Source organism: Struthio camelus, chromosome 1 (assembly GCF_040807025.1).
Source record: "Struthio camelus isolate bStrCam1 chromosome 1, bStrCam1.hap1, whole genome shotgun sequence".
Lineage (NCBI taxonomy): Eukaryota > Metazoa > Chordata > Aves > Struthioniformes > Struthionidae > Struthio > Struthio camelus.
The window spans coordinates 181,435,161-181,446,743 of record NC_090942.1 but is presented as its reverse complement, the minus strand read 5'-3'; the positions used below and the strand labels follow the sequence as shown (position 1 = coordinate 181,446,743).

The following is an 11,583-nucleotide window of genomic DNA, read 5'->3' as shown; positions in this document are numbered from 1 at the left end:
GGGCTCGGCCCCTCACCTTTCAAGGTGGAGGGAAGCACGATGCTCTGCAGGTTCACGTCAGGTCTGATGGTGCACACCCTGCGGTCCTTCCCCGCGCTGGAGCTCCAGGAGGCTGCGGCAGGGGAAGCCTCCGTTACAGAAGCTGAGCGGAGCAAGAGAGCAGCGTAAAGCGATTTTCAAAAAGGGAGACGATTCAGGCCGTGACCTCCCGCTTGCCCTCCATCTTCCACCCTTTAGCATTCATCCCCCGAGCAGGTCTCACAGCAGCTGGGCCCTGCGGTCCGTGGCAGCATAAATCCACCGCGCGGCTGCACCCAAGGCACACTGCAGCCACGCCACTCTCCGCACTGCTCCACAATAACCGCCCCCGTTCATGCTGCCTCCAGACAATACCAGGGCTGAGCTTAGTGCCAGGGAGCGTCTCTTCCCCTCCTTTGCAATTTTCTGCCCCGTCCGCATTGCTTCGCCTCACAAAGCCACCCAAACTCCCCAGCCTGTGCTTAGGCTATCCCAGCAGCAAGGCATGCAGGAGCCCACGCCTGAGCCAGGCCAAGGCCTCTACTGCTGCAACACCAGCCTGTGCCAGCTTCACAGGGGAAGCCCAGGGCAACAACGTGCTCTGGAAGATGGGCCGCAGCAGCCAGGCCGTCAGCCACAAAGGTGCTTACTGAAGAGGCTCTCCCACTTGTCCTCCGTTTTCTCGCCCTTCCGCAGCAGGTGGAACAAGAGCATGTCGTGGCGCTTAAGGTCGCTCAGCAGTTCCTCGCAGTAATATGGGATCCCGCAGCTTCTCTGCATCAGGAACCTGGAAAGGAGCAGATCCAGCAGGGACTGACACAGGCAAAGCAAGGTGGGACACGCTTCAGACCAGCATCTTTGCCACAGCTACACCTCCCTTTTGAACAGGCCAGCACTCCCACTGCCTTTGGCATCTGAGCTGCCCGGAAGATACAGCGCTTGCTGGAACGCGCCGGAAAAGAGTCGCGGACAGTGCCCAAGGCACAGAGCTGCCAGCCTCGTCTCTCCTGGCCCCAACAGCCTAGATCCTCCCCAGCACCAGTGAGAGCCTCGGCCCCAGCAAATCGCCCCCACTGCCCCACCATGTTCGTTCCCTCCTGCCCTCTCTCTGCAGAGGGTCAACCCCTCGGGAAGAGCTCCGAGGCCCCGCCTGGGACTTACGTCTCTAGGTCCCTGGGCACGCTGACAACTCCCAGCTCCCGGCAGGCTTTCTGCACAACAGCTGAAGCTTTCAGCTCTCCCAGATGAACGTGGGTCGTTTGCTGCAACTTCATGATGTCTGCTGCAGCTTCGCAGAGCCTCTGTCTTCTAGAGCGAGCGGGAGCAAAGCCCATGACCACAAAGAGCGGGACATCTCTGAGCGCGCGCGACATAACAGCCCAGGAGGCAGAGTCGATGTAGTGCGCGTTGTCGATGACAAACAGGACAAGTTCGTCTTCAACGAGCTGAAACAAACACGTTGGTCTGGGTGGATTCTGAGGGATTCTCAAGCATCCTCCACAGGGCAAACTTTGGCCGGCCTCTCCCCACACAGAGGACGCGCAGAAGTCGCTCTCCTCTCCCCAGCTACCTCTTCGTTCAGAATCTCACCCGCTCTTCCGTGCTCCGAGACTCTTAAGGTCTCTCGGGCACGGTGGCACGGAAAGACACCGTTCCTCCTCCCCCTGAGCACATGCCCTCCAACTTCACAGGAGGAAAGTTATCAGGGGACATGGCACGGGGAGTTCAGCCTCTGCAGGGCAATGACCCCGGTACATTGTCCTCCCACCAGCTCCCACCGCTCTCCTGCAGAGCCCTCAGCCTGCGGCCTTGCTTTCCTTCTCTGACCCAGGATGGGGAGAACGGCTCACCTTCTGTAGCACTTTCTTAAAAACCAACTCCAGTTCCATTGTCCTTTGAGCGTCGCTCATCTTGGACACCTTCTCCGACAGGGGAAACTGGCCGGAAAAGCAGAGTCACAGAGCAACAGCCTTTCAGGGCGGTTCAGCACACCTGCCCACCACGCAAGTCCAAGCGAGCAAAACGCCTCTGTTGCCCTCAGCATCTTACCTCTCCCCCACACAGTGGAGAGGAGACGCAGCGCGGACGTCACCGGGAGCCTACAACGGAGGCCCTCTGCTGAGGGTCTCTGGCAGAGCTCTTGCAGGGAGGGATGAGGCGGGAGAAGAGCTTCTTCCCTCGCCATGGCAATCGCGCGAGGGAGCAGGCTGCTCCCGCACCAGTGAACTCAGCACCAGCTCATCAGCCCCCTCTCAAAGCCTCTCTGCAATGCCCTTTCCAGGCTGCTGAGCAAGGCCCCAGGAACTGCCTGCAGCAGCCTGGCACCTGCACTCACCCCTAACAAGGGGCCCCCTCGCCCCCCTCTTTGGACCCACAAACAGAAGCACAGCCTGTGCTACCCTCCTGCTGCTCCCACCAGGGAGCTAAGCCCACTCCCCAGCCACAGTGTCCCAACCACAACAGCCACAGGACGGCTCACAAGCAGGCCTTCGCCACGGCCACAGAGGCCTCTCGCTCTCACCTTAACGACGAAAGGCACGTTGAGGAGGCAGTAGCTGCTCTCTTCCACCAGCCCTTGGAGCTTTTCCTGCAGGACGAGCTGTCTGGCACTGCACGATTTACAGGCCTGCAGGCCCATGGCCACAGCCAGCACCATGCGCATGGCAGAGTAGACCTGCTTCAGGTTGAGCTCCAGCACTTCCACAGCCACTACCCTGCCATGCAGAAGCAAAAGGCACTGAGATTCAGAGAGGGACCCAAGCAGCCGCAGGCTTCTCGCACTAAGCTCTAGGGGAGAGGCGGAATCTAGGGCCACTTGGGTTTCTTCTCTTGGCTCTGGGGCTACGGCCAAAGCCCTGACTGAGCTCGGGCTCTACCTTGCTTGGTGCCTGGCCCAAAGAAGGAAGCTCAACAGCAGTGGCTCCAGGAGCCACCTCTAGCTCCCTCAGGAGGGAGCAGGAGAGCACGCAGCTGCTCCTCAGCAGCAGCTCCTGCAGGCCTTGCAGGGATGCTGCAGTCCAAGGGCCACGCACCCGGGCAGAGGGGCTCCAGTAGCCCACGGACATCAGCGGCTGGGCAGCGAAAGCGTTCCGCAGGTCCCGGTCAGCAACACTCACCTGAGCCCAGCAGCCTGGCCTAAAGAGGCAAGCTCCGTAAGTAAATGGCTCTTTCCAGAGCCCGTTACGCCCTCAAACGCCATGATGTGGCTTGCTTTCTTATCCACGTAGGCTTTCAAGTAGCTTTCAAAGAGGGCAATCTCCTCCTCCCGACCTGGGAAGGCAAACAAGAAAGCGAGCTGTTGCAGCGAGCTGGAAAGCAAACAGCCGTCGGCACCCTTCTCTCTCGCCGCCGCAGCGGGTCAGTCAGACCCAAGGAAATCTCCTCCCCGATCCCAAATACGGGCATCGCTTTAGCCCTGAGGCTGTGAGCAACTGCACACTGGAAAGGTCCCGCCACGCTAGCTATGCAGCACAGCAGGGAGCACCCGGTGCACGCCTCACCCTGCTTCCCACCTCTAGCTGCGGCCCAACCCCAAAGACAGGAACCAGCTAGGAGCCAAGGTATGCACCAAACCCTTAGGGCCACGCCGGGCAACACCATCCCTCGCAAAAGCTTCTCCGTTCCCAGAGCGGAACTAACAGGTACCGACGGCAACAAATCGGCCTTCGGCAGACCAAGGCGTTCTCCACCTACCGAGCAACGGGGAATAGCCGGACCTCTCCTTCATAACATCCATGCCAAACACGCTAGCAGCGGGAAGAGAAAAACAAGAGCCAATTAAGTAGGCAGAAGCTGGAGGACGTAGAGCCACGCGTGGAGCTGGAGCTGAGGGTACGCGCTCCCGGGTGCCCGCTCTTCTTTTGAGCCGGAGCAAATCCTGCCCACGCTCCCACTGGCCCAGCAGAGAGCGCAAACACCAAACGAGCACTAGCAAAGCTGCAGCCAGGAAGAAGCCCAACGGCCACAGGGGGACACCAGACAGCATCAAGACTCGAGCGCCACAGGCCAAAGCCCAAGGAAGCAGAGACATGAGCAAGAAGCCAGGCAGTGCCGCTGGCTAGCACACTGCTGCACCCCGCAGGACAAGCCAAACAAGTCTCTGGTCCCCCGGCCTGTGCTCACAGGCAGCGCTTTCTAGAAGCGGGGCCCTGCAACAGCTGCTGTCAAGGCAAAGACGGGCAAGAAAAAACACTGCAAGCCACGACGTGCAACAGGACGACAAGGGTCACTTCTTGGGCCAAGGCGCCAAGCACCAGGCACCTTGGGCTTGAGTTTTTCTGAAGTTGCAAGGGGACGGCAACGTCAACCTTCCAAACGTCCTCCAAAGAGGATGCCAAACCCTGGCCCGGGGGAACACCTGAACTTTCACCAGGAGGCACTCAGGAACTGAGTCCTGGCCTGACCAAAAGCTTTCTGGGAGCCTCATGCTCGGAAGCAGCTGGGAGAACGCCTCCCTGGGGCAGAATTGCCACTGCGTTAGTCTTGCGCGCAATGGAGCAAGCACAGGGCAGAAAGCACAGCTGGAAGCCGTTTGGGCAGGGGCTGCAAGGCCCCTCTGTGCCTACGGACACCTAAAAGCCTTCTCCACCCCTCCGGCATCACTCCCAGTCTCCTTACAGCAGGAGGCCCCAGCGTAGGCAGGCCAAAAGCATACCCGTGCTCTGCCTTTCCATCTTCTCAGCCCCAGCGATGGGAGGTGTGGGCGGGGGCCAGCTCTGCACAACTCCTCTTGGCGGACCAAGACTGGACCCTGTGTGCCACCCTGCCCCCAACCAGCCCGCTCAAACAGGACACTCACGACTTCGCCGACACCCCCAGGTATTGATACACGGGGCCAGGATCGACAACCCCCTTCATCTTTGCCTCCGGCAGCTCCTTGAAGCACCATCGGGGCAGCCTAGAGGCTGCGTACGTCGCTGCGTCACAGGACACCAGCCCAGGGTAGTGCTCCATCAGCCGGGCTGCCAGATTCACCTTCTGGCCAATGACTGCCACAGAGAGAGAGCACGCATTCACGTACCTATGAAACCAACCCGCTCCACCCTTCACCGCCAACGGCTGCATCGCCTCCAGCACAGGCAAGCCCCAAACCGTTGGCAGCACAACCAACAGGAACAACAAGGCTCTGAGCCCGGTCCCCCGCACCGCAGTGGCGCCCGCCCTGCCTCCCTCGTTCCCCACAGGCCACAGGCCACAGGCCTCGTCCCAGCCCAGCACGTACGGGCAACAGGCTGTTCCCTGCCGCTCTGCCTCTTCCTTTGGCACACTGCTCCGGCTGAACAGACCCAGCCCAGCCACCCACTCCTCAGCCAAACACCTCGTACCTGTGTATTCGTGCCTCACGCGATGGCCTACGACTCCGCAGAACACCGTCCCGCTGGTAACCCCGACAGACACGGCCCTGACACACACGGAGAGCAACAGGCGTTCAGCAGCACCCGCGCACAGGCCTGCCTGCCCGCCTACCTTCACCCCTTCACCCAGCTCCCCTCGCACCACCTCCCGCCCTGGCAGGGCAGACCTCGGGGACCTGCAGAGCTCCGCAGCGTAACGCCCCCAGGTGAAAGGGGCTCCCGAGAGCAGCCAGGCAGTTTTCAGCCCTTCCCCTAAGGCCTCACAGCTGGGACGGGCGGAAAGTCCCTGACTCCAGCCGGCCACAGCACGTCTCCTCGGCGCGGGGAAGAAGGGCACCTCTCAGGGCACTGTCTCCTTCCTCCCAGGGACAGAGGAGGCCAAGCTAGAGGGCACGTCTCGCTGAGAAACCATCCCTCCCTCCTTCCCCCGCGCAGTCCCGGGCAACGCGCCTCCCCACTCACTCGATTTTCCTAGGCCTCGAGGAGCACGCCTTGGAGATTTTAAGAGCGCTTTCCAAGGCGTGAACGCTTTCGTCGGGCAGCTTCTCTCCAGGGAGTCCAAACACACACAGGAACGTGCAGCCCTGCCAAGGACGGGGGCAGCACAGCTTGTGACAACGCCTACGGCAAACGGCTCATGCCGTGCGAGTCGAGCCTCTGCCGAGAGCAGCAGAGCTTCAGGGCAACCCCCAGCCAGAGGGTGCTGATCCCAGCGCCGAGGCAGAGCTGCTTCTCCTTTCCCCACTGCTCAGTAGAGCGAGAGAGCCACTGCCCTCTCGTTTGCTGCCCACGCTTTTGCGGGGTGGGCTCCTCCCCCACACTCACTTTATCAAACATGGAGATTTTGTTGATCTCGCCCTTGTGAGGCCGGATGATCTCCAACATCATCACGCTGCTGTCCTGGATAGCCTTGCAGATCTGCGTTAAGTTGACATCGGCAGCAAACTGCAGCTTGACAAAGAGGCAGGTGACCGGCCGTAGCTCGGACAAGTAGTCCGGGGGCTGCCTGTCATCAATCTGGAAGACGAGAGCGGGACACCTTCAGCAGCCAGCTCTCCCCGAGAGCTGACTGCCTCCAGCAAACACCAAGCAAGAGCCCACACGTGGGCAGCAGCCCGCGCTCTCCGCGGAAGGAATAAATCCTCCCCTCGGGGCAAAAAAAAAACACAGCTCCCGGCAGCTGTGGCCATACCTTCCTCAGAACAGATGCGGGGACGTACTTCCGCAGCAGCTTCCCCAGAGCATGCCGAGGGGCCAGGGTAACAGCAGGCCTCAGGATGCCTAGGGAAGGAAAATCCAGGCGGTGACTGGCAGGCTGGCACTACGAGCCTGCCTAGGGAAAAGCAGTTGGAAAGCAGGGGCTGGCACTGGAACTCAGGGAGAGAAAGTCTCCTCCAGTTGCACGTTTCTTCCTCCTGCAGGTGCTCAGCCAGAGCAGGCCCCTGGAAGGAGGGGGAAGCAGCGAGTGCCTCCGCTGAAGCGCACCAGGGCCAAAGGCACAAATGCTAACTGCAAGGGGGAGAGGGCAGAGGGCGTTCCTCGCTGGCCCCTGAACAAGCCCGCCCCCACCTTTCTGGGCAGCCACAGAACATCATGAAGATGGGCCTCACCTGACGCCTCAGGAGAACTGTAGTTCAGCTGGGCTCGGGTAAACTTGGAGAAGATGTCTTCGCGTTCCGACAGAGACATCCGTTCCATGCCTGTAACCTAAAGGCACACAGTACAAAAACGCGTCGAGGACAGCTCCAGCACCCACAGAGGACAGTACCCGTTGAGGCAGGCTCTTCCAGCGCCTCCTGACCCCCTCTTCAACGCCACCCAGCAGAATCCAGAGACAACCCGGAGACAAAACTGCTCCCCAACAGCTACTGCTCCCCACCTACGTCGACACCTAGAACTCCCTCCACGCGCGTCTCCTCGCCCTCCTCGCACCTTCCTCCCTCGCAGCCACGGCCACGGCCAGGCCCTCAGAATTGCTCCAGAGGCCATCCCACCCACCTTCACAGCGCTTTGGCCTTTAAGTCTCTTGGTCTTGATCTTGTTCTGGTTACAGAGCTCCCAGCAGCTGGGTGACAGGATCACGTCACTTGCATTGGCAAGGTTTTGGGCCTGCCACACTTCACCCACGGCCTGGCCAAGGATCAGGAAGTGCTGCTGCTTTTTGTCTCCAACAGTCAGGAGGGACATATGCCCTGCAGAGATCCCTGGTGAGAGACAAGCACAACTGATGCAGAGAGCATTTTTACCTCCACAGCCCGCCACAGCTCAGCTCCTCCCAGGCCAACTTTGAAGCTCAGCCCTGGAGCCGGGCTCTTCCCGCTCAACTGCTTCGAGTGCAGGCGAAGCACCCACTTTATGGATTCAGGACTGATCATGGCCGGGGAGGGGGTCCTCATCAGGGGCCCCACACCGGCACGTTGGCCGGCCACCGGCTCACTTTGCATGCAGGCAGCTCGTGAACGCCTGCCTGAGAACGCGCAGCAGCCTAATCCGGCACTCCCCGTACCTATCTTCAGTCGGAGCTTCAGACCCACGTCCGTCTCACGGATCCTGTACTTCTCCTGGATTTGCTGGCTACACTGCAGCACCAGGCTGATGGTGTCCCTCAGCTGCGTGTGCTTTGCTCTCCACAGCACCAGCACAGCATCCCCTGGGGAAAGCAAGGGGACAGGGACGGCTCTCGTGACACCTGACGCTCCCTGACCTGCACCCACCTGCCGGGGCAGCGGAAGCCAGCAGGCGTGCCAGGGAAAACGCGTTTGGGTGAAGGCCTCCTCCTCAACTACAGCACCCTGGCCACAGGCACACCTCCCCCTCTGCCCCGCCAGCTACAACTGCAGCCACGCCGCCAGGGCCCGGGACGGCAGCTCCCCCTGGGCACCTGCGTGCCAGCAGAGCCACCCCTCGGGGCTCTGCCAGCTCGCGGCTCTGTCTCCCCTCTCCCCTAGCACTCGTCTGCAGCTGCAGCAGACGAGGCCACGTCTCTTTTACGCACACGTACCTGCAAACTTCAAGATGTCTCCACCAAAAGCCAGCAGCTCTGCGGAGCGAAAAAAAAAAGCACAACAAGAGGAGTTGCAGCTAGGCCTTCTTCAGGAAGGCCGCAGGACAAGCCGCTCTGCTCAGACAGCAGCACAAGAGCAGCGGTGCTTTGGGGGCACAACTTAGCAAACGTAGCAGCTGCACTGCTCACAGGGACCACAGCCCTGGGACCTACGCTACTGTGCCCTGTGACAAGGCCCCAGGGAAAGTAACGCACACTTTGGTCAGCGCCCCCATCCCCGGCTCATTTGGGCACTAACACTGGCTAGATGCCCCCGCTCCCCCCTGCGCCCCAACACCAGCAAAATCTTCCTCCATCACTGAACAGCGGTCACTCCACAAGGCCAAGGGTGGGTGCTGAGAAAGCGGGCACCTCCTTAGTCTTCGTGGGGAGCAGAAAGCACCTGCCAGAAGAGCCCAGCTGCTCTCGGCTGCTCTCAGCCCCATGGGAACCTCCAGCCCGCGCAAGGAGGAGGCGGCGGCAGCAGCAGCAGCAGGCTGCCCAGCACCTCTCTCTCGTCGTGGCCCAATCCCACACAGTCCTGCAGAACGGCACTTACCCTCCAAAATGTCACCCATGTAGCGATTGAGGGTTTGCGTGACCTCATCCGCACCCCGCTCTCTGCTGATGCTCTGGCTGAATTTCTCTGTCAGAGCAGTGAAACCTGCAACAGGGACACACAGGCACAAAGAAATCAGGACGCGTCCACGGGGCCGAAGGACCTGGCACTTTCCACGTCGCTTTCAGCCAGCCAAGAGAACCACGCTCCGGGAGAACCCGGGCGCGCCCCTGACAGCGGGCACAGCCCTCTAATTCCACCCGCGCTTCTGAGCGCTCGCTGACGGGCGCCTTCCCCATGCTCACACCTACCCGTTACGCCTAGCTCCTGCACTTGGCTGCCACCCTCCAGCACGTCCCCCGGCTGCCTCCCCTCTTGCCTACAGCCAGGCAACACCCTTAGCTAGAAAGCCCGGGAGGCCTTTGCCAACTAACGCAGCACCTGGCAAGCCAGCTCCTCTGCGCAGCAGCTGCTCCTCCAAGTTTGCCCTGACAAAGACTAACAAGGGTGAGGCAAGGCAGCCAGGCCTCCTCTCCCAGGCCTCCATGAGCCAGAGCCTGGCCCACCTCACACCTCCCCAAAGCTCCGGAGAGAGCACTGCAGTCAACAGCGCGGGCCCAAGCTGCTGCTCCGGCAGCCTCAGAGCTCCCTACGCACACTGCTCTGAGCAGACGGGTGACCACAAGCAGGCCGCAGTGCGGCTGGCAGCAAAGACCGCCCCCGGGCTGTGACCTCGGCTACGTCCGAGCGCTACTTCCCCAAAGCGGAAGACCTCAGCAGCAAACGACATCTCCTTTGACCCCTTCTCTACCACAGGCGGGACGACCAGGGCTCCAAAAGGCCCGCTAAGTCCCAACGGCTCGGGTCGGTGACTCCTCCTCAGTGCCCGCCCTTCATAACGCTTTGACCCACCTGACACATCCGCAAAGAGCAGCACTCCGTGGAAGTTCTGAACGCAACGGTTCTCCTGCTTCAAGTCCTCAGACAAAAGCAGGTCGGGGACGTAAGCAGCTACTTCCCCCAGTTCTGAGCAGTGCTTTGACCTTCGCTCCCAGGCACAAGACATCGTCAGCGCCCTGGGGTACCTGCGGTACCTCAGTACAAGACGACCCACCGTGCCCACCAGGGAGGACGACCAGACACCACTGCACAGCGTTGCGCACTGGCCTTGGGGAGGCGCGGCTGGCCCTCTGTCACCAAGGGGCCGGGGGGGGTCACAATCGGGTCACAGTGACATTGGCCGCGTGTCATCATTTACCTGTACACTGTCGCGTACGCTGATCCAGCTAACAGTGACAGCCTCTGCAAGGCACCGCTTACCCAGCAACTGCCGGGAAGCTACCCCAGCTCCCTCCTTACGCCGAGCCGGTTGCTCAGATGTGGCTAGCGCGACACAGTTGTCTCCCGTACAGAGCTGAAGGAGGCTCGCACAGCGACTGACCTCCACCCGTGGCCGAAACAGCAGCTGGTTCCCACGTTCCCAAGCGCAAAGGGCCTAACAGACATGCTGACAGCCAGCAGCCCAGGCTTCCCCAAAAGCACGGCCACTGCAGCACGCAGCTGGGCGTTTCCAGGGCTGCTCGGAGGACTTGTATTTCTTTGCAAAAAAGAAGTGGGGCTTTTCCGGGGCGGGAGCGGGGGACACAGCCAACCTCCATCCGCACGGCTCCTGGGGGAGGCCGGCAGGAGATGGACAGGGCTGGGCCAGGACCACGGCGCACCGGCCTATCAGAGAGGGCAAGACAAAGTCAAAAGCCGCAGCAGGAGGCAGCTCCAGGTCCCTGCTCCGAGGGAGAACGCTGTTGTAAACCTTGCATGCCCCAGGGAAACAGAGCCACGCTGGGCACCCTGGCTCACGCAGGGCACCTGCCTCCGGCTAGGCAAAGGCAGCTCCCCGTCCACCTTAGCCGCTGCCCCGAGCCACACAACTCTCCCTGCCACCAAAGCAGCAGCACTGAGGAGAGCCGGGCTCTACGGGGGACGAGGGCTAGCAGCCAAGGCCACGCTCCGTGCACGCCAAAGCTGCCCTTCTCCCCAGTCGCGCAGAGGAGCAGCTGCACGAGTTGGCATGCCTGGCACACGGTGACACTCAGCGGCTGCTTGCCCAGGCAGCCTCCAGTGTCCCTCTGGCACTGTCAGTGCCTCTCCCTCAGGCAATGACCAGGCGAGGGAGCACCAGCCCCTCCCAGGCCTGGGGGACCAGGTGCTTTAGACGAGCCTGTGCCCTTGCGCTGCTGACCTCAAACAGCAGAGCACTTGACAGCAGAAACCAGCCTGCCTTCTTTCCTGCTGCCTCAGCACTCAGAGACAGGCTACCAAGATGGTCTCTCTTCTTGCCTCCAGAAGGCTCCCCCTGCTGCCTCGGGGCCCACAAAAGTCTCCCAAGCAAGCACAAGTCACTTGCACCTAGCACACCCAACTGCAACCTGCTGGCGACAGCCAGGCACACACACCGAGCCAGGCCCAGGTTCGGAACGCTGCTTGCCAGCCCAGCTCACACGCTTCCTCCTTCCTCCTTCCCACGAGGCAGGCAAAGCGGTCACCCGTACGGGAGACTGACGATGCAGGCCGACCGAGCAGGCTTGCTCTGCCTCCTCAGGAAGAGCGCG

The 11,583-nt window shown here is 61.3% G+C and overlaps 1 protein-coding gene across 1 annotated transcript; it reads right to left on the bottom strand.

Moving 5' to 3' along the window:
- Positions 1-648: 648 nt before the first annotated feature.
- On the bottom strand, positions 649-9,992 carry LOC138065962 (adenylate cyclase type 10-like; the record flags this gene model as incomplete). The annotated part of the gene is made up of 16 exons (XM_068931657.1): positions 649-805; positions 1,180-1,463; positions 1,869-1,955; positions 2,540-2,689; positions 3,155-3,288; positions 3,712-3,764; positions 4,817-5,006; positions 5,343-5,419; positions 5,835-5,956; positions 6,198-6,389; positions 6,565-6,594; positions 7,371-7,576; positions 7,879-8,022; positions 8,374-8,412; positions 8,975-9,079; positions 9,887-9,992. Coding segments are annotated over 16 exons (2,076 nt in total), but the record flags the coding sequence as incomplete, so codon positions are not given.
- Positions 9,993-11,583: the final 1,591 nt, after the last annotated feature.